General features: G+C 37.8%; 1 protein-coding gene across 2 annotated transcripts; it reads left to right on the top strand.

The window, feature by feature from the left end:
* The first annotated feature begins 1218 nt into the window (after positions 1–1218).
* LOC110045861 (atrial natriuretic peptide receptor 1-like) lies at positions 1219–23354 on the top strand. 2 transcript variants are annotated; one of them, XM_089277398.1, is made up of 21 exons: positions 1219–1446; positions 6007–6702; positions 9923–10209; positions 10787–10922; positions 11860–12081; positions 13159–13240; positions 13751–13847; positions 14096–14200; positions 14956–15033; positions 15473–15577; positions 16126–16197; positions 16792–16960; positions 17572–17721; positions 18307–18481; positions 18947–19087; positions 19582–19705; positions 20087–20155; positions 20641–20815; positions 21526–21624; positions 22067–22158; positions 22477–23354. In XM_089277398.1, exons 2-21 carry the CDS (start codon positions 6024–6026, stop codon positions 22582–22584), a joined length of 3165 nt encoding a protein of 1054 aa, XP_089133524.1. In that variant the 5' UTR covers positions 1219–1446; positions 6007–6023; the 3' UTR covers positions 22585–23354. The 2 variants fall into 2 exon arrangements, with proteins under 2 accessions (XP_089133524.1, XP_020607147.2); XM_020751488.2 differs by lacking the exon at positions 1219–1446 and having other exon boundaries at positions 5418–6702.
* The last annotated feature ends 316 nt before the right edge of the window (positions 23355–23670 follow it).

Here is a 23670-nt window from a genome sequence, read left to right as displayed (position 1 = left end):
GACTCTTAACGCTTGCTACTCCCTTTCACGCTCGACCCCTCCATCCTTTTGGCCGGGTTCTCTTTCCTTTTTTTTTTGGTTTTTACTTTCCCCTCCCTCACCCAACCCCCTATTTTCTTTTTCACCTCTATGTCTCTTTGAACGCGATTGCCATTTTGCTCCAAATCTTATACTGAGCATGAAAGAAACTGCTGCGAATAGTGGCAAGAAAATAAGTCTTGTTTGGCATGGAGGCAAAGGTGAACGCATTGCCTTTCTTATAATACGTTGACTAGATTGCTACTAATAATAATTGAAGCAGGCCCATTCGTTGCTGTTAGCACAGCCGCCATCTTGGTTTGGATCAACTGATAAATGGTTTTTTCATTAATTTTCTATTGCCGACAAAGCGAACTTGATGTTATAAAATCTGAAAGATTCGCGAAGGTTTCGTGGATTGTTTTCACGTGTCTACGTTCATCTTGGAGAAAAGAGTTTCATTATTCTGGCTATTTTTTAACAAAAGAGAACACATGAACAATTGTTAGTCTTGATTGACATCTACGAGGCCATTTAAGGCACGCAAATGGAGCCTTCGCCGGCTACTGAACATAGTTATATTTCTAGCAGATTATTCAAACTTGCACTCGCACCCTATTTGAATGTTATGTGATAACAAGTGAATCAATTTATATCACTCTTGCCTGTTAACAGCATAGCACATCCGTTCACTAATACCCCCTTTCAGGTTTTTATTTCTTTTTATCATACAATTTTTAAAAAATACACTTTTTGGTTGTGTGGAGCAACCTTTCATATACAGCTAACACCGACTTTTTTTGTGCGGTGGGCTTTCAACTATTTTCGGAGTATACCGATAAGTTAACTTTAAGTTCTATTTCCCACTTTCCATAAAAAAATAAATAAATACAACAGAAAAAATATCAGAGTGATATTCATATTAAAATATCAAGTATGATTGTAAAATCAGTAGTTCCAGGCCATAAGCCTCTCCGCCTCTTCTGTTCCTCAGAGTAGATGGAAAATTCAGCATTTTTTGTGGCACTTCCCATTATTAAAGCACTAAAGAAGACTGGACACGGCAACCATAAGTGGCCGGCCTCAAGGCCTACCTGTGGACAGCTTCCTCGTTAAATTTGAATATGCTATCATCTACATGACAATAACGTAACGTCAAGACTAGAGAAAATATTTTTAGATATTGCTTATTGTTCTCGAGATAAATTGCTTAGACTTTTAAAAGGGACCAAGACAGTTTTTTCATAGAGGAAGCAATATATTATCGTCAAGCCAATTGTAAATTTTCACGTGTGTCGCTAATTGCTTTTACAGATAGTTTTCTAAGAGGGACAAGAGTGCTTTTCATAGAGGAAACAAATCAAACGAAATGTAAAACTTAGGAGCTTGATAATAATACAGGGAAACTCCCAGATAGTTGGTTCTACGGTAAGTGAAGTAAATGAACGTTTCTTTTTGTATATGTGAGGCTGGATCAGGTTAGTTTGGTTATTAAAAACAAAACTGTTGATCAGTTTGTGACACAGGCTTCGTGAAAAAGCATTTTCAAGTTCTCAGTGAACAGAAATCGAACCTGAACGCTTCCTCAGACAGGTCGGAACGTCAATCCGAATGATGAGCGATATGACCTAAAATGTCTATGTTCTAAAATAATTGTTTTCACCATAGCTCACCTTTCTATTTTTTGGTGTTGATATTCTATCCGCAAAATGGTTATTTACCAACTACATAATAGCAATATTATCGTCAAGCGAATTGTGAATTGTTACAAGTCTTGCTGGTCGCAGCGCTTTCGTAAGAATTGTGTTCGCACTATTTCCGCCGCTCGATCGTTTTACAGCACCAAATCCATTTCCAACATTAGGGAGTTAAGAAAACCACGGCGGCAACGGCAAAAGAACGTGGCTAGACAAGAGGTTTAGAGAGCAGAACAATGGCTGTAAACGTGCGTTATAGTTTTTGGTACATTTCTTTGCCGTCCTCTGCAAAACAATAACGTGAAATGATCAAATTCTGCGTTGCCCAGGGAATGTGAACCACGATTGCTAATTTTTTTAATTTTTATTTCAAATCTATCGCTGTGTTCCAGATTCAGTTTCTTTTTGGTTTTACAAAGAGAAACAAACCAAATGGCTTTAGGATATAGAGAGATTTGTAGGTAAAATATAAATTCGTATTTTAATCGACGTCGCCTCGCTGTCGTATTTACTTAAACTCCCTATTAAACCGAAAAAAAATCAGGACCCTTCTTATTAATATTCCGGACGAATTATTTCGAGCCGACAATTTCAACTCGGATTGAGTTTTACTGATTTCGGACAAAATTCAGACAAAATAATAATGCTGAGGACTTTGCACTCAAAATGGCAGATGTAAACTATGCGGAATCTTAATGTTAGCAATAAATACAGTGTTATAATAGAGTCTAAAATGAACTTTCTCAGATCTCGTAGAGAGCACAACTTCAATTTCGACGTTGATTTCCTCTTGATTCCTTTGTCTCTGTTTTGCTCAGTAAGCCATTTGGCATATAATTGGCTTCACAAGTCGATGACAATTTTGTGCTGACATCAGTAGTTTACGAGTATGAGGTAGACAACGTTTGATTGATTAGGGACTTAAAGGCTGTTTACCATTAACTCGAAAAAACCGGTCGCTCGATTGTTGTAGTAAATGGGACTGGGGAATGGGAATGGGAATGACCCCGAATGGAAAGTTCCAGGGGAATGTGCTCGTTCCCTTTCCACGACCTCTTCCCGGAAGATAGGATCAAAGGTGATCCAAGCCAAAGGCCTGGAACTAGTAAAAACTAGGAAATACAACGCACATTTTCCATTCGGAAATTCCGTTTACCGGGAATTTTTGTCTACCTTTCAAGAAATTCCGTTTTCCAGAGAAAATTTCCGTTCGGGTAGACAAAATTAATCTTTCCATTTACATTCCATCCGAAATTTCCGGATTTTTTGGGTAAATGGTAAACAACCTAAGTAACCACGACGACAACGCCAAGGACAACGTCTATTGAAAAATGAATTATTTATATTTTACCTGCGAATCTCCGGATACCCTAGAGTCATTTGTTTTTGTTTATCTCTGTCAAAACTATCACAAAACTAAATTTGGAGCACAGCGATAAATTTGAAATAGCAATTTAAAACATTAGCCTTCGTGGTTCACCTTCTCCAGACAATGCAGAATTTGGTTCTTTGATGTTGTTTTGCAGAGGCAGAATTGTAATTACGGGCACGATTACTCCCTGAATTGTACGATGCGAGGTCCAATTACTAATTAATCGTATCTATAACAAATTTCGGAATTTGAAATTTCTTTTGAGAACTTCTTTTGAGTGAAAAATTTCGTAGCGCTGTTCATAAGTTTTAAAAACTGTAGTAAACATTGAGAAGGAAGCCATTAAAGTGCGCGTAATTGTAGTGCGAATGGCGTAGGTATCCAATTACAAAAAGTTCAAACTGGATTCCTGTAATTGGACACCTATGTGATGACGCGCAGATTACGTGACAAATAGGCGCGCGGAGAACCAATCGCGATCAAGAATTCTGTTATAGATACGATCAGAAGCATATAAGTGAAGTTATATTTTACCTACGAATCTCCCGATACTCGAAAGTCATTTAGTTTGTTTCTTTCTGTCAAAACTATCTCGAAGCTGAATATGGAACACAGCTTAAAATTCGAAATATAAATTTTAAAAATTATCCATCGTGGCTCACGTTCTCCAGACAACGCAGAATTTGGTCATTTCACTTTGTTGTTTTGCAAAGGACGGCAAAGAAGTGTACCAAGAATTATAACGCACGTGCACAGACATTGTACTGCTCATTAAACCTTTTGTTTAGCGACGTTCCCGTTGGAGGAGACCCTGAACATACAGTGACAAGCAATTTTCGTTGAAAGCTTTTCTGTCACTTTCTGCATCAATGTTTAATGCAAAGAACGGATTAGCGAATTCTAAAACTATAAATGAGCAAATAAAAAAGGACGCATCTACTAATAAACGACTAATAACTTCAAATATTACACTCTACAGACTTTACAGGACCTTGCAATTGCACAAAACAAAGTAACAAATCTTAACTTAGCGAGCGGCGGAAAATGTTAGCACGTTGTAAACTTAATAAGGCAAAATATTTTGGAAATTCTTTTCAGACAATTTACGTCTCAAATTTCTGTAAATAATTTATTCTTCTAATTAACCTGTAACTGGCTCTCTCCTTGAGATTTTAAAGTATATTTCAATAGCATACAGGCTCATTGTTTTTTCGATCATGTAGCATCTCTTAATCACTTACATACTTGTGTAAAACCTCTGTCGAACAGTTTTCAAGGAAATACAAGCACAATCTTAAAAATGAACGTTGTTATTAGCATATCAAAACGCAGGTGTAAAACAAAGGATCCAATAAACTGTTCTAACTCCTAATTGAAAAACGTCGCCATGATTTTCATGTGATTTGTACAACTAAGAAAATTAGTTTGGAAATACCAAATTATATTGCAAAGTGATTCTGACCAACTTCGATATAACAAGAACCAGCGACATTTTTTTACTGCGACACTGACAAATTCGACACTGATTATTCCTAGTCAAATGAAAATCTTTAGTCACGAAAGGAGTCGAAAACATTGCTTCTCATCGTACAACACTCGGCGATGAAATGTAAACAGGGCTCTGTTATTTTTGTTGAAAACTGCACCTGTTCACGAGTGACCCCCATAAAGGCTTATATTTTTGATATTTCATTCTAAATACGGAAAAGCCTTGAATGGTGGGTGGAGGTTACAGGACTAAGCTCCAAATGGGCTTAATTAGCAATGTTCTGTTTGACAGTAGAAAAAGAATACTTCAAAAGTTTTGATAATTTGTCATGTTCAAACTACGTTCGCAAACCTGAAAGCGCTCATGTCTCACAGTTTCTTTTATTTTCTTTTTGCACTTGTATAAACGCTAAAGAAAACGTATAATTCGGTGTAATGTTGAAACTTCAAGTCGTAAGGAGTTTGAATTCCGTTCGCCCTCTGGGTTAAAGCAGTTTGACAAGTCTGTCATACAATAACCCCGGCATTTAAATTAATTCCAAATTCCATCGCGCCTTCACCATTAGGTTTACAAAATATGCTATATATTACTTTCAACAAAAAAATTCGATATTTGTCTTTCTCTTTACAGTATATGAATTTTGCTCAAGTAAGAACACATCATAAAAATGTCAGCATTTACACCTCAAATCCATTTTTATGGCAGGACCAGTTTGTCTAATGAACTAAACTTCCTTCCTAATATACAGTCAAATCTTCGTAAGAATTCTCCGCCAGAAAGGACTGTTAAATTAACTGTCTTTAACCCGTTTACATACCTGCAGGTGTTGACATTAATTGCCAAATTACGCCGGTGAGCTTAATTCGCGAACGTTTCGCTTGATCCGGTTGTTTATACCTATCATTCGTTGCTTCTATTATAATCAACTAACCATTTTTTCCTTCTTTGTTTTGTTCTTTTTTAACCGATGTATATTTCCGAAGCCAGCTTAAGTTATTTTTATCATTTTGACAGCTTCGCTCCATGAATATACAAGGCAAATGAAAGTAAACAAAAGTTATCGATGGTCATGAATTTAAATTACTCCAACGTTTGAATAATTCAAACCAATCTACATCCAAAGTTGACAAGGCAAAGTGAATAAATTGGCTCATGCGCTCCATTCGTATTCATTAGCACTTTCGGTTTACCGGAAACTTACTGATACAGCTGCTGTTATTGTTCCATGATTCGAAGGAAAATTTTAATCAGGATTTATGTAATTGAAAGCAATACGTTTTAATTCAGTCACTTGGACGAGGAAGCCGCCGGCACCTTGCTAGGCCGGACCATGTCTAATAGAAATACAAACACTTGGCATATTTAGCTCGAGAAGTAGTCTAGGACGACACCAGTTCACACCTCGGGTATTTTTTGTTTGCTCCTGCCAGTGCTAGCAACTGTGAACATGACAGCGAAGCGCTTGATTACCTTAGTGCTGACAGTTTTCCAATTCCAACTGCAACGGCCTGCAACGAGTAAAGAAATAAGACTTGCTGCGTTGATACCGTGGAATGGAACCTGGCCTATTGGACCGAGAATGGCGTCCGCATTGCTTGTTGCCTTCGACACGATAAAGAACGACCTGAATCTGCTACCGGATTATAACTTGACTTACGACTGGAGAGATAGTGAATGTGACACCGGAGCCACGCTGAGATCCATGGCCGACTTGCAAGCGAAGACACCACCAATTCATGCTTTTATTGGACCAGGTTGTTCGGTTGGCTGTATGCCGGGAGGGTATTTAGCCGCACACTGGGACAACCCAATGATATCGTTTGGTTGCGGCGAAGCCACGCTTTCCGATAAAGTTCAATACCCCACATTTGTTCGAACTGTCGGAACGTACGCACAGACCGGAAAATTTTTCCTAAAGATCATGGAAGAATATAATTGGGACCGAGTTGCGATCCTGTCTTCAACGGAAAGCCTCTGGTCGCAAGTCGCTAGTTTTGTTAAAGATGAAATCGATAACGCAAAAAGCGGGGGATACATGGTGTCCTATTTTCAAGTGTTTAGCCCGGGTGTTACTACCGATGAGCAATTCAGAAGCATGTTTCTCTCTGCAAGAGAAGTGGCGCATGGTAAGTTAATATTTTTTGGTATCTGCATGACAAGGCTGTAAGTATTTATCACGCGACAGGCCCTCAGCGACGTAGAAAGCGAATGAATCACAGCAACATAAAACTGAAACACCTTTAGACACTAAGTTTATCAAAAGTTTATTGCTACTGTTACATATACCTTAGCTTTTTGTTGCCTTTTCATCCCATTTCATCAGACTGCATGCAGCACCTTAAAAGTAATGACGTTTTTTAGCAGAAAGAGCCCTGAAAGAGCGCTTTTCTTTCTATCGCATCAAGAAAAGTAGAATTCCAGATTTAAATGCACCAGGGCCATATCGGTTATTATAACGCCTTGATAAATATGCTTGTGCGAGGTTAATTGAAAACTTGTAAATTATTTAAAGATTTGAGTTTCAACGCGCTGCCTTGGCAGAATGACTGTTCCTTTAACACGATCGGTTTTGCATCATTTATTCCCTTAACAGCTGAGTCATTCCCACGAAGTACAACTGAGATTATTATTCCACCTGCATGCATTGTATTATTTTCTGTATCTCTCGAAGTCAGATTATCGCAGTTTTTCTTTCTGGATCCCTGTCGGGTTGCTTTTATGAGATAACAGACTCGTTTCATTACGTCGGTCATGTTTTCTTGAAGTTGATCTAATATTGGAAGCTGTTATCCTACTGTTCGAAATCCGGAGAAATAATATTAGCCTCTTTGGTGGCCGTCAAGTACAGTTTTCTTTTATGTAAATAAGCTAAAGGGCTCTTTTTAAATCGAGTAGATACGTTGTATCATGATTCACTTAGTACTGAGTAGCTTCATAAGGCACGGATGAACTAAATTGATGACAAACGTGAACAAATCTTTTTTTTTTTTAATTTCGAAAATAATATCGTAAAGTAGCAAAATTTCATTTGCTATTAAAGCGAATGAAAAACCTAGCATGACTTAGCGTCTATTGTCATTTCAAAAAGCTCTCCACACTGAATAATTAACGTCAATTTTCGTGCAAAAAGTGCGTGACTTGAGAAGAGAAGAGATCATTTTCGAGAACACCTCCAACCGAACTATTGTTTTTCATCTTTCGTGCGTCTCTATCCATTATTTTTCAAAAGACTTGGCGACAAAGGATGAATTACTACGGAAATTGTGAAACAAAAGCACTCGTAAAATGTTTATGTGCTGACTCTGTAGTAATGACATGTTGAAGGCATATGCAAATATAGACACAATAATGTAGATATGAACAGGCCTCAGTGACGTCCTCAAGCGATTCTGACCAATGACTTTCATGAAAGCAAATCTTTCTTTGAACACCGAGTTTCCTTTTAAGTAAACTAGTCGGTTTCGTCTGGACAGTTGCAAATCTCGTCGATAAAGCAAGGGAGGAGACGTAATGAACTTATGAGAAGTAAATAATTTTATAATATGGTTTTCTGAACCGTTAAGTAACCCAATATTATGTATGCCCTTTGGCTATAAGACAATGTGACGTTCAGCATTCGCACTGTCATACAAATCCTCGAATATTTGTTAAATGTAAACAGCATCCCAGTGGTCTTAGGGGCTAATGGACAAGATAAATCTTTGTCTGAGTTTATTTTATACACATAGGATATTTTTTTGGATTTTGCTTGCAGTACATAATTTTGAAAATTTACTAAAAGTTATATTTTAACATAGAAACGTCACGAACTGCAGTCCTGGTCAGACCTGCCACGGCTCACGAAAATTGGCAGCAGTTTGCAAATTACGTTGGGTCTCTTGAACTAACCTAAAGAAAGGAAAAACCAACTAATGAATAAATATTTGTTCAACAATCGAAAATACTCGAGCGTGATCCAGTTGGGAGTAGCTCAAACGTGAACCCACGCCACACTTTATACCAGCACTTCTGGGCTCGCCTGAGGCATAAAATGGAATTTCACTTCTTTCCTGTTATAAGAATAAACGAGAAATGTAACCTGACGTCGTAACAATTTTTACAACTGGTCAATTAACCAAACCGAACAGGGGCCATCTCGGGGCCTAAGAACATGCGCTATTGTTTAGAAACAAACGTGCGCCCGATTTCTCGTTAGACTTGCTTCAAGTCGACCTGCGATGGTCGAGCTCCGAATAGGCCTTTCCACAAATAGTCGAATATTTTGGGGGATATTTAGAAGTTTTCGAGATATGTAGAAAATGTAAAAATATTTAGAAAACTTAAGGATATTTAGAAATATTTATAGCTTTTTTTAAATTCTCAGTTCTATACCAGAAATAATCAGCGATTTTCCCCTTGAAAAAATGTATTCCATATCACTAAAATCGCTAAAGTGGCAGTTATACAAAATGGCGAATGCTGGTAACATCGAAGCGGCTAAATCTTCCTACTCAACTCCTACTACTACAAGAAATTTTGAAAATTTGTTTGCCTGAGTGATTCAAAATCGGTTTATTTTTAAATCAAAAATAAGATATTTTTAGAGGGTTTCTTACGAAATGTTTAGAAAATTTTCTGTGTTATTTAGGAACATTTTTGAGAATTTCCGAAAAGCTATTTAGGCGATTTTACGTGATAGTTGTGGAAAGGCCATGCTCCGAACGAGAACAATTCCCGCTACCTTCAAAACCAAAGTGCAAAGGGCTCGAGGAAGAGGACTTTGAAGAAGTCTAGACTACCCGTCTGGGTAGCGTGAGAGAAAATTTTCAGAAAGGAAAGGAAATGGCAGCCACATTGATTTTGTCAGCGTAGACGAGATAGCATTTATTTCCTCTTGAAGTTTTGTAAACTTGCTGAAGTCTATAGGAGAAAATTCGCTAAGGTCGATCCCAAAACGGGATTTGGTCTACATTGAAGGCTTTTCTTACTTCCAAGGGACGCTCTTACTCAGAAAAGGACCAAACTCATTTCATTGGGCATGTACTTTAAATCGGGAACACGCCGGCACAGCCCGAAATATTCTTAACAACTGTGTGCTACATCTTGTTCACACCTACTTCTCGTAAAATTTAAGCATGAAAAATATATCTAATGCGCGAACATGGCAATTTTTTTTTTTTGTCTACTTCATTCTCATGGCGAATGCCCTGAAATTACTTACCATCCATCACAACAAGTATCATTTTGCATTGTAAACGAGGCTTCACCTCCAATCTTTTCATGTTTTATTAGTAAATTGCCCGGCTCTCTTTCTAAGCTTGTTTGTTTGTTGTATACATCTTCCTGCACACTATCTTCGTTTTTCAGTCTTTATCCTTGTTGGTTATGGAAGTTCCATACGACAGATAATGCTTAGCCTCCACGACTTAGACATGATAACCACGCAGTATGCTTACTTCACCTTTGAAATTACACCTGAGAACTGTAAAGGAAGCGACGGAAGGGACGAAGATGCTTGCGAAGCATTTGAGGGCCTTATGGACATTGCTAACTATATTCCTGAAACTCAAGAATATCAGAGATTTGAGGACAAGGTTCGACAAAAAATGCCAGAGTTTGCCGGCCTCGGATATCATATGCAGCCAGACGATAAAGTAAGGAGTACACTGCTATATACCCCGGATGGGACTCTTACAAAAAAATGACGGGGGTACTCGTCGCACCTTTTAGCGGCTTGGTACCTCTTAGGGTTTTCAGATCCACAGCGGGCGCTTTCCTAGTACCTTTATGTCTAGCCACACCCACAAACAGGACCTTGGTATCTTAGGGGTTTCTTTTCAAAATTTCTGACGAGCGCCCCCGTCCTTTTTATATGAGAGCCCCACCTCCCCCCCCCCCCCCTCCCACCCCCGAGTTGTATACATGTACATTAGTTACCCAACTTAGGCTGCAGTTACAGCCAGCAATCCGGCCATATCAGTTTAGTGAATTGATATCGCAGGATATCAGAGAGTAGACAAGGCTTCTGATTGGTTCATTACGAGTCTGGGTACGGTAATAGACAGAAACCTGCATGTCTCGGGTAATGTCACTGACATATCTTGAACCTTCATTTGTTCTGGTTAGCTACTCCTCAGCGCCATGTGAGATACTCAAATTATCATTTCGCGTGGTATATTGAAGTATCATTTTTGTCTTATTAGCTGTATCTGAATTTTTCTTGTTTTCAAGGTTGATTTGTACGCTGGTTTTCTCCATGATGCTGTCGTACTGTACGCGCTCGCCGTCCATGATCTTATAACACATGGAGGAAACTTTACAGATGGAAGAGAACTTATGAAGCACATGACCAACAGGAGCTTTGAAGGTCGCTAATTCCTTATAAGATATATAAAACACACAATTGTAAACGTTTTTTGCAGTAATTTATTAGGCTAGATGTTAGTCCTTAGAATGAAAATTATTAAAGATTTCCTGATAAAAGGGAACGCAAAATAATTTGTTGTGATAATTAAAAGTACTGAAAAAGGTAATGGCGGTTTCTTAGTTCTCTCTGTCTCCTTTGCTTTCTTTCTCTTATTCTGTCTGTGTGTCTGTCTGTAAATCATTCAATCAGTTAGCTTTTCTTTTATCAATTTCTAATTTTACCTTTTGGTAGCCGAATATGATACGATTTTTAATTCACTTGTTCGAGTAGAGTTGATGTTGTTACTATTATAAGCGGTTTTCAGCTGATTGTCGTAAAACCAGACCAAACCGATTACTTACCAGTTAGACTACTCAGCCAATCTCAAACCGTTGTAGAACCAAAGTAATTCCCTGATTACTTTCGACACGCAATTGAAACCACTCTAATCAGTTGTAGTTGTTTTTGTTGTTGCTAACCGGTTGTAATTTTAGTTGTTGTTCTAGCTACACTTGTTTGTTATTGTTGTTGCCGTTGTTATTATTCCGTTGCTAACCATTTTCATTTACCACTGATGTACCACTGATGTACCACTGATGATGACCGTACGGTCGAAAACGTTTTTGTTTATAAAATTTTTAGTAACTCTTAGCCTTTTATAAACAATTTTCAGTTTTAGTTGTAATTGTTTTAGCTGTTTTTGTTGGTGGTGGTGGTGTAGTTCATGTAGCTGTAAATGTAGTTTTAGTTCTAGTTTTACTTGTACTAAATACTAGTTACCAATGTCGTCCTAGCCTCTTTTTTTTTAACATTCAGATAACACGAGCATATCACTACTTGAACGTGTATGAACCAGTTTTCTCAAAGCTCTTCTAGAACGTCATTTGTACAATTTCAGGAGTTTCTGGGCCGGTTTTCATCGATGAAAATGGTGACAGAGCACTAAGCCTCCAAATGAAGAACTTCCATAATGGCAAGATGCAGCGTGTAGCGAACTACTTCCGACATTCAGAGAAACTCGAGTTTACCAACAGCAGCATGTATTGGCCGGGAGGGACTGTAAACGCTCCAAAGGGAAGACCTGACTGTGGCTTCGATAATGAATTCTGCGTTTCTCCAGGTGTGAAGATAATTCTGTCATTTTGTTCAAAGGTCGTTAAATATTTCAATCTTTAATTTCCACTTTGTTTTGAGTGGGTTGAGTTTTCAAGACCTGAAATCCTAAGTGATGTATAGATTCTCTCCGTTTGGGATATGGTAAAAAAAATCAATTTCTTATGCGGCACTATACATTTAAACTGTTTGAACTCAAGAATCCTAAACTGTGACCAGAAAACTGTTTTGGAAGAAACTGGTGATACAGTTGCCCTCAGTTAAACTACTACTGGCAACAATGAAGGGCACAGTGAGCTCAATATTTATCGATATTTCTGATAATAAATATAGTTGACTGCCAAAACCAACATATGTCTTCCCAGCGTTGGTGGACGGTTAGTTCAATTATACCACCCACCCAGAGGGCAAATATGAACACTGTTGTTGGCGTCGTGGGTGAATTCCAGGGGTATGAAATGAAAGCAAGAATTGTCAAGATTGTTAGAAACCCGATCTTGCAAGAGTGGAACTAGGTCAACTAGGCTAGTCATTCGTCCTTAACGTTGTTTCACCGATTAAAAACTGGCCGTCCTTCAAAATGTAATAGTTATCAAGCACCGCTTTGTATTTAACAATTAGGTTACGAGCTAGAGATTTCTATCGCGCGATAGTTGATGATGGCATAGCCCGAGTCAACTATCACGCGTAGAAATTGAAAGCGATTCATCTAATTGTTTTAGTACAAATCTGCTAGTCGTTCAAAACTTTATCTAAATCCGAAAAAAAGCGGCCGCCATTTTGTTAACAAGCGTACACTACTAGGCTGCTCACTACCTACAACAGGATAGATAGTAAGTAGCTTAGCCAATCAGAGAACGACATTCGTGATAGAACGCTAGTAGATTTATAATAATTGGCGAAAGAAGTTAACCAAGAGAACACAGAACATCATATTTTTCCTTTTGTTCAATGAACATTCTTTGAACTAATCTACATTCATCTAGGAATATCTTCGTCCCGTGTAAATGATCAATTTAATGCACATGTGGTGTAGATGTTTCTGTTAGACTGACTTAAAGGTGTATCTGTCTTATCTCATCAGTGGTTTGGAAACTTGCTGTCTACGTACTCTCGGCATTTATTGCTCTAATAATTTGTATGGCAGCCCTTCTTATATGTTATAGGTAAGCATTGAATCGTATCAAACGACCATTTTCGTATTCTCGGTATTGGACTGGAACTAGCTTGCAACTGAGGCTAATGCGGGTTGTTTTTGTAGATAGGAAATGACATAAATATTCCCCCACACGAGCCTCCGTTGCAAACTAGTTCCAGACCAGTACCGATAAAAACAAATATGGCCTATTGTTCATTTACACGTTCACTCGCTACTCGCTCATTTAGTAAACCGATGAATCGATCATTTTATCAGGGAAAAACACGAGTCTTTCGCGGTTCTCAGCAAATAATGCAGTTTAAAGAAAAGCGGATCTCAATTCCGGTTTGTATGGGGATGGAAACCATAATCATTACGATATAAGTATTTATACCCGTAAATGGCAAAATGTTGTGGTTGCTGCAACCCTAAGGATACTTCTTTCTCGTTGCAATATTTCACTTGCAAACTGTAAAAATTTAAGCCCAATTTTCTTTTTTTTGCTTGTTTACGTAATTTGCTGCTTTACGTTTTGTAGGAGGAAGGCATTCGAAGTATCACTTCAGAGCCAACAATGGAAAGTCTCTTCAGCTGATGTGAAATTTACAAGAAAACCGCCGGATGGGAGAAGTATAGTAAGAGACAACTGTTAGCTATTTGATTTTTTTTATCAAAATTTCAGACCCTTTCATAGAACAGTAGCCACTCCTATAATTTATCTAAGTATTAGGCATGCAGTGTTAAATTGGCATACAAGGTCACTTTTCAATCCCCTGTTTTTTTTTTTTAATAATGATGAGGGGATAACAGAGAAATAGCAGTTGATAGAACAGTGATTTTTTTCAAGCCATGATAACTAACTTATTTTCATGTGTTGTGGCAGATCTCAATGTTTAGTGGAAGTTTTGGTGAGGTCAGTTTGTCTTCGAAGATATTTGATGACGATGAATTGCGAGGACAAGTATTTACTAACGTGGCAATTTACAAGGTTTGTATTGGTCTCCTAGCATAGTTTAAAACTATGTTTGAAGCGACTGAGACCCCAAAACAACATTCTCTTGATACGATTTAATCAAAATCGTAGAGGTAAATTATCCCCTTAGTAACTTTTCAAGTTACTGGATAACCCCTGCATGACCTACTTATGTCCAATGTTAGTATATACAAGTAGCACACAAGTGAATAATGCTTTTCACGCGTTCTGATTGGTTAACTCGGAGGTGATTACCAAAGTACACTTCTCCTCTGAGCAGCCGAAGAGAAACAAAATGCATGGCTTCCCGTTTCTCTTCGGTTAACGACGAGGAAAGTTTTTGGCCTTTAGTTATCCGGATTGTGTGACATATACATTTATTTACTATTTTTTTTCATCCAACTCTCTTTCCCTTCTGTTTTGTTTAACATCGACGTGAGTATACGCCTGGTCGGATCCCAATCAGAATTTCGCGCTTTTTCCAGTCCGTGATCGTGGCATTTTTTCCAAACATTTTCAGTCATGTAATAAATCTCTTATTAACTAAGCTTGCTGGGGACGGTACTGGGAGAATATCGGCCCTCACTCTTTTCTGTATGGACTTGGCTGCAACCGGCCAGTGCTGTCAAGACTTCGGGCCGATATTCTCCCAGTACGGCACTCGCTCTTGGCTATTAGGATATATATTGCATACAAATGAAGTAAAATCCCCCTACTGAGAGAGTTGAATAACGTAAAAGGAATGATGTAATACACTTATTGATCAACAGTCCACCGTGGTAGCGGTTAAGAAGCTGAGGAAAACCCACGCCCATCTGTCCAGAACAATTCTTATGGAACTAAAAGAGGTACTCAGTTTAACCTACAAATGCCAGCTTAATCTTGGGTGTCAAGTAGCACGAGTCCAGAACAATTCTGTGGTTATACGAAATTACTACCCATGGTGTCATCAGTGCATGCAATACATGTGTATACATTGGTGGTTATAATATCTCTACAGGGACATCATGGCAATCTCCTATTACGAAGTAAAGAAACTGACTTAGACTTTCGTACGCAAAGTCATTAATTACAGTGAGTCAGATGACCTATCTGTCTCTCTTGATGCTTTCGGTGAAAGTAACTTAGCACCTATCAACCTTGCCTTTGATTTTGAAAATGGTCTGACTGTAGCTCTTAAAAGTAGCTTACTGGATCAACTATTGCATGGAGTTTTTTCCGACTCAACCATTCAAGTTTTCTTGCAGTCAGTCAACAATTTTACAACATTTTCATTCATTGATATAGGTGTACGATCTCCAACACCCGAACATCAATCGATTTATTGGTGCGTCCGTGGATTCGCCAAACATATGGATTCTAACACAATACTGCAACAAGGGAAGTTTACAGGTAATGTCGCTGTATACATACTGATTACGCTGAGTATTCATTGTAGTTTTAATCTTCAATGCAGAGTTAATAGGGGGGAATGGTTATGAAACCCGAAAAATTTCTTTGTTGTATGTTTTTGTTCTCTTTTTTGGCCGTGAGCGTGCATAAAACACAATCGTTGTGTACTCCCGCCGTACTGAGGAACTAATCAATAGAAACGTTTTGGTTACGTAATTCATGCATAGTGTATGAGCGATAAACAAAAGATTGTGCACGGTCGTGGACCTTCCTACATAAATCTTGACATCTTTGTTTGCTCCTTTGATGTTCGCCGAGCTTCATAACCATTTCCCTCTAAAAACTATGTTCAATACAACTACTAGAAAAAAGGAGTGTACTGATCGCAAAAGGAAGCTTTTTTGTGAGTTCACTTCCTATTTCAACGTTGGTCCTCTGCCAGTTTTACTCACACAGAGGTGGCAAGGTTCCAACGTTGATAGGGAAGAGTCTCAACTATATCGTGCTGTCAATGACCATTAACTCATTCATTCGGCTTTTCCTTTCAGGATGTTTTGAACAACGAAAAATTGAAGTTGGACTGGATGTTTCAAATGTCCTTTGCTTCCGATGTTGCTAGAGTAAGAACATGCAAATAGCTTGTGCTTGAATTCATAAGGAGTAAAACAAACTCTACTAGGTTTTTTCGAGTTACAGCATTTGATTTCCATAAAATAATACTTTTAAAAAGGACATCGTAGATGTACCGGTGAACAGGACGACTTATTATCAGCTGGCAGACATCTTCAGATTACACTTGAGGTGTAATCTTTGTTCCTGATGACATAACTTAGCGTGCGGCCAACGCATAACTTAGCGTGACAGTGACCAACTGGAAAGCTCATTGGCTACTTTGGTCACTGTACACAATTAAATATTGTTTCTTCTAGTTAATTTCTATCTGTATTTATTTTTCCTAGATCATTGTAAACCATCTTACGTTAAGCTGTTTTTCTGTAAATAGAGTCCAATAATAACAACTGAACTGAAACATAAGCAGCATAATATCTTAAACACTTCTACGTTTTTTTGGCTATATGAAAATAGCAAATAAGTAAAGTTGAAAGGGTGCACCTTCTTTTGCAAACGCCCGTTCATTTTAGTGGATATGCCGGCATTTCTGTCTTTTGAATCTTCTTGTACTTATATAATGTCTTGTTGGACTCTTTTAACAGGGGATGTGCTTTTTGCACAAAAGCTCGATTGGTTGCCATGGTGATCTTCGATCGTCTAAATGTGTCATAGATAGCCGATGGGTTTGTAAAATAACTGACTTCGGGCTAGAAAAGTTTAAAGGAGGACAGAAAGCCAACTCGTACATTGGCCTCGATGCAGAATATCATCGTAAGTATTCACCAGCTTTATCTCATCTTCAACCAAATTATGGAGTGTATAACGCTAAACTCATACCACCACCCTAATCAAAACTTACGCCAAAATCCTGAAACCATGAGAATCGCGGCAGATTCGAGCGTCCTAACATCCACAAGCTACAATGGGCGGCAAAAGTGTAAAATACCACTCTCAAACGTCTTGGTAACATTTGCTTCCCCCAAACAATGCTGGTTTTCTCTATCTCTGAGACTACCAGGACCACAGCACCTGCACAATATTGAATTAGGTGACCGGGAGTATCAGTCGATTATAGCCAGTTGCATTTAAAAAAGAATGGGTCAAGTGTCCTTTAATTAAAATGGTCTGAGCTACTTTTGTCACTAATTGTATTCGCTTTTCATTAAACTTCATCGACTTAATGATAATAATGATAATGATAATGATAATGATAATAATAATAATAATTTTTATCTATTCGGAGCCATTCCTATGCTCGCAGCGCTTTACCAAGACTTACGCAACCATGCGAATACTGATTTAACTCAGTTTCTCTTGCGATGTTGGCGAGTCAGCAAATTGTCCGCCCACTTACCTTAAAACGTTTCTTTGTTACGTTGCAGGGTTATTATGGCGAGCCCCGGAGCACTTGGATGAAAAAAAGAGTTCGTCTAGGTCACAAATGGGAGACGTGTACAGTTATGGCATTATTTTACAAGAAATTCTTCTCAGAGGTCTTCCATATTGTAGGAATGACTTTATGGAAGCAAAAAGTGCGTTCTTTTTTATTTTTACGTTTCAATGTCAGATAATTTTGAGGGATGTTTGTGACGTACATGGACCCGAGGTGATCGTCCTGATGACGGTAGTTCTGAAAAGAACTGTTTTTGATGACCGACGCTTTGATAAACTGAGTGCAAGTCATCTTCAGAGTCAAGTGAATAGTGTGGAAGTTAGTTATAACACTTGCGTTATAACCATGTAAATATTGTAACTTTTTATTTTGGAATTCAATGGAGTGAGTGAGCAAGCATGTGCTGAAGAAGTCGAGTGAATAAACATTTGGCAGTTTTTCAACAGAGATGAATTCTGATATCGAGGCGTAAACGCTACAATGTAGCGTTGTAGTTGTCTAATGCCGAAAAACAAAGGTAGTCCTCCAAACCGGTATGTCTTAAATTAACTTAACAGAAGTGAACGAATGACACAACACATACATGTGACACTCAGATCACAATAAAATGGAATATCACAGCATGTCTGACTGTATCCAGCAATATAAATAACATTAACTGTGAGTTATATCGGTAAACATTCATGCAATAACAAGACATCATTATTGTTCTGTACATTTACAGCAATTGTCAACAAAGTAAGAAAATCAGAAACTCCTCCATTCCGTCCACTGATTCCAAGTACCTTTGGTGATGGTCTTTATATAAAAATGATGAATTCTTGTTGGGATGAAGATCCCAGCGTAAGACCAAGGTTCAGTGATATTCTCCTGACAATTAAGAGGATTAACAATGGAAAGTAAGTACATTCTGTGAAATATAGAAACCTTCACTGAATATTAGAATAGTCAGCTCTCAAAGACATAAAACCATAAACACGTCACGTTACGCTAAATCTTCAACGATATAAACGTGTTCTTCTAGAAGGGAGATCGAGTGCCATTTCGAGCTGGAACTCATTTTGGAGAATTGATCGAGTCAGTGGTAGGTCGTGGTACTTGTTGCTAAGCATTGTAACAAATAGTCCTCGCCATGAAATGGCGCAAGAAAATTTTTGATTGGAAAAGACGTTTAAAAGCAAGTTCCTGGTTCGGCGCATTCGCAAACCTCTATACCTTTTAACCTTCACCAGTTTGTATTTCGTTCGAACCAAAATCTCAAAGCTAGATAACTTGGCTAAACTTGCAAAATTCATAATTCCAATAATTTTGAAAGGTTTTCTATCTAGCATAAACTTAAATTGCACTGTCGTTTTTGTTAACAGGGACATCAACATAATGGATAATATGATTTTGTTGATGGAAAAATACACAGATCATCTAGAGGAAGTGGTGCGAGAAAGGACTGAACAACTGGAAGAAGAAAAACAGAAGACGGACGCTTTGTTGTACAGAATGTTACCTAAGTAAGGAAGCTACAGTATAAACAAAGTAAAAAGAGGCGCTATCCATATAGGCCTAACGTTATGGGGTTGACGGTGGTTGTGGTGGTAACATAAACTGAGAAATGAATAGCAAAGATATCTTTTGCGAGAGTAAACAAAACCGTGGTCCCTTGAAGAGGAATTGTTTTCCTTTTTTCCCCTCTCTTCCGAAGGGTACTTTTACAAATGTTTATTTTGCTTGAAATCATGAACCGTCCGATCCATTTTATACGATGATATGATGATATATTTTAACTGAATGATTTGCTAAAGATCGTAAAATTCCTCAGTATATAAAGCTTTGCCCGTAAAAGATAAACAATTGTTTTAAGTTTTTCTCACTTTCATACGAAACATATAATTAATGAAAAATATCTGTTATGTAAGGGAAAAACGACTTAACGAGCGTTATATTATAAACGGGAAAAAAATTTAAAGAAAATTAAGTTGTTTGACTAATTTTTCACTCTATGTAGGATTGTAGCAGAGCAACTGAAACGCGGTGAGCCTGTCACAGCAGAGTCCTTTGATCAGGTCACCATATTCTTCAGTGACATCGTGGGTTTCACTTCATTGGCTGCCATAAGCAAACCACTACAGGTAATTATTAATATGATAGGTCGAGCACTCTATTTGTTTTCATCTGGAAATCAACTAATATTTCATTAGGGTTGTGGAAAGGGTTGTCTTTTTAAGTTGTTTCTTATCAGTTGATTTTTTCATTAAATTGTTGGTAGGGAGTTTTAATTACGTCACCAATTAGAGTCCATTACGCTATAATAACTGACACATTAATAAAATTTTCATTCATTCGCTCACATTTTTGCTCAAATCTGAAACTTGAATCACTCTCTGTTTACGACTGCTGACCACTGCTGCAGATATCTGAAAAAAAATCTCAGGACTTGGTTGTTTTTTGGTAGAATGATTTTCTCGTCTCAGCAACACGTTAGCTGAGATGAATATTCTCATTGCTTACAGATTGTAAACCTGCTGAATGACCTTTACACCTGTTTTGATAACATTATTGACTGTCATGATGTTTATAAGGTAAGGTAACGTCACAGAAGGCACTTTGGGTTATTACTGACAAGTACGTTGTTGTTGGTGGTGGTGTTTTTGTTGTTGTCATTGCTATCCCTGCTGTTCTTGCAGTTGCTGTTGTTGTTGTGTTTGCTATTCCTGCGTGTTGCTGTTGCACCGTTGTTTTCTGTTTCCATTTTTTTGATTAGGGGTTGGTAACTTCAATCCTGGTCAAAAGTCTTGGGACACTTTGCACTTTTACTGCTTTCAGTCCACCTCCCCCTACTCATCCCAACTCAATGTTGATGTTGATTCATGCAAAGTAAAACCACTATTCAAACGTTGCTTTTGGGGGGAAGGGGGCTCGTAAAATTGAATAATGACTTCCCAATTCAAAATAATGTGTCACCAACTGGCACTTTGTCAAGTGTCCCAAGGACTTTTGGCCAGGATTGTAGGTGTGTCTGCTGTTAGTATGTCTGTTCTTGAAGAATTTAAACCATTTTCTTTAGGTTGAAACAATTGGAGATTCTTACATGGTGGTATCTGGACTACCAAACCGAAATGGTATCAATCATGCAGGGGAGATTGCAAACATGTCTTTGGATCTGCTGAGTGACATGTGCTGCTTTAAAATTAAACATCTGCCAGAGAAACAGCTACAGTTAAGGATTGGTATCCATTCCGGTCTGTACTTTGACTTCTTTAACTTTTTTGTTATGAAGTTATGTTTCCATTTCGTTTTTCAGTAGAGCTAACTGCTTAATGAAGATCAACGTGACGTAGGGTACATCTTGAAACTTTTTATCTAATTTTTCAGTTCGTTTTTCCACGTTCTTCTTTCCAAATCCTAACCATCCATATTTTTTAGTTTGTCTTATTATTATCTTTAGGAATAAAAATTTGAGAAATAACAGAACGTTTCGATATGTTCTCAAAATCACTTTTATGGAAAAAAAAACAAACAAAATATGTTATGTTAATGTATACCGAGAAAAGAAATATAACATATTTTAAACCATAGCATATTCTATTTCATCACTCAAAATGATATGAAGATAATATTGAAACGCTCTGTGATTTGCCAATTTTTATGTTTAAATGTTTATCTAAAACTACATTATTACCTTTGTAGTGTTTTTGACATTTGACATTTTTGACGTTGACATTTCTGTCGATTTGAAGGCAGCGTAGCATAACTTCTTTAATAACTATCCTTTGTGAGACGTTTAAAACTACAATGGCTAAAGAGTTTCTTGTTTGTCCACAGTCATTTTATTTTGTTTGTGTCCAAGCTCGACAATGTCAAAAGACTAACTGAGCAAGCAAGTATTTAAGCTGGAATTACATTGTAAACAGCCATGTTGGCTTATTATCGGTTATTATCCAATCCTCAGGTTCATGTGTAGCTGGTGTTGTTGGTCTTAAAATGCCACGATATTGCCTGTTTGGTGATACCGTCAATACGGCCTCGCGAATGGAGTCTAGTGGACTTGGTAAGTTATATACCTTGCAGATAGTTAATAAAAAGCTCATTGCTCTCAAAGTGATACAAAATTAAGGTGAATAATGGACAGGCCGATTCATCACCAGTGTACAACAGAATGCGTTCCTGCGTTCCCTTGAGCTAATCTAGATAAGGATCCATGATCCAAGATCACTTGGATCACGGTGCATCAAAGAAAGCGATGAATCCGCACCTAGGGTGGAGTCATCAATTCCTCTGATGCAACATGATCCGAGTGATCCTGGATCATTGATCCTTATTAGGATCATACCAAAAGAACGCACACCTACCTGATTGATACGGCATGGTAAAAAACAAGTCCAGGGAACTGTTAAAGCAGTACCCGAGTAAACTTTTGCCGTATTAGAATTGCATTTTCCTAGATAATTCACAACTTTTGGAAAGCACTCAAATAAAATTCCTTCTTTCAGCTCTCAGGATTCATGTGAGTTCTCAATGCAAGTCTTTATTGGATGATATTGGCGGTTACTACACAGAGGAGAGAGGCTGGACTTCAATGAAGGTAACTGGACCTTTCATAAACCAGCATTACTTGTCGAGTAACCATGAAACGATCACAATAGATGATTAATTAGAAAAAGAATACTTTCTCATTCTGTGTTTATTTGTTTTTTCTCGCTCCTTACTGAATTCCTTTGCTTCCAGCTACAACGGAAAGGAGACCGTTCTAATTGCACTTACTGTTGTTGCAGTTTATGATGCTGCTGAATGTCAAATTTAATTTCAGAGTGTGTGAGACAACACACTACGAATGAAGTGTGTTGGGAAAGATGGTAGACACACAAGTGCTTTCTTACTTTCTTTTTTCTTTTTCACTCAGGGAAAGGGGACAATGCTGACGTATTTCCTGAATGGGCGTGAGGGTTTTAAGAAACCGTTACCAGATCTCAGTAAAGCAGCTTCTCTGGAAGAACATACATTCAAGTGAACCAAAGGCAAGAAAGCTAAGAATTTAAACCAAAAGGAGGAAGATCTGAAAAGACCAAACAAAGAATAGTGCACCCGGTGGCGACACGAATAAATAACTGCAACATCAGTATAAGAAAAATAATAACATTGTGGTCCGTCTTCATGAAATGCTAGTCGTAACATGACTTGGACACAATGAATATATCAATATCTTCATTGTAATGTAATGAAATCAAACGTGTAATGTCTTCAATTTAATCGGTTATTTCCGAGTTACTTTTTGCTTCTGTTTTAAAACGATTCTTCGTGCAAAACCTTTTACACGTGAAAATGAGTTTGATTTGCACGAAAATGAACTTGTAGGCGGAACACCTTTTCATACCAATGGTTTCCCACGAAGACTCGTTTTAAAGCAGAGGCACAGGGTAACTCGCATATGGCCTATTGATAAAACTTGATGGCAAAAGTAATAGACTTACCAGAGAGGCTACAAGAAAAGTTATGGCTACTAAGCTTCATTATATTTCTAAATATTATGTATCGATAACACTATTTTTTTACAAAAATAGTAAAACTTAATTTTTTTTAATTAAAAGAAACTATGAAATATACATTTTTACTCTCGTATAGGATATTGTTTTCAGGTGATCTCAGAAACAACTTAACATTATAGTCATACGTAACTACTATATTTACATTAAAATAAGAACGCAGGCGAAAATTGTACCGTTTATAGTTCAGGTTAATTTTGCCCTTTAAAAGATACCAAAATAAATATACTATAATACACATACACTTGTTTTCATTGGACGAACCCCGCTGGGCGAGCACGATTTGTAGGACCAGCGTAAAGCGCGATGGAGCGTGAAACGTAAGGGACCTTGTAACGAGCTCAAAGCAACGGCACGCGGGGAATGACGAAAATGAGAAAAAAAAGAATATTATTCCCCTGTATCTATCTGACAATTTAATGATGGTTTCCATAGGATCGTTGCACCGCAAAAAACGTGGAGCGATCCTTACGGCGTCGCTCTCTTACCAGCTTACAGAGACCGCTACGATTGCTACAGAATAACAAACTCACTAGAGGGCCTGGTATATTGAT

This window comes from Orbicella faveolata, unplaced genomic scaffold (genome assembly GCF_042242905.1).
Source record: "Orbicella faveolata isolate gen_17 unplaced genomic scaffold, um_ofav_v1 contig_46, whole genome shotgun sequence".
NCBI classification, from domain to species: Eukaryota; Metazoa; Cnidaria; class Anthozoa; order Scleractinia; family Merulinidae; genus Orbicella; species Orbicella faveolata.
Note: the sequence above shows the minus strand (reverse complement) of the source record. Positions and strands in the feature narration are given on the sequence as shown.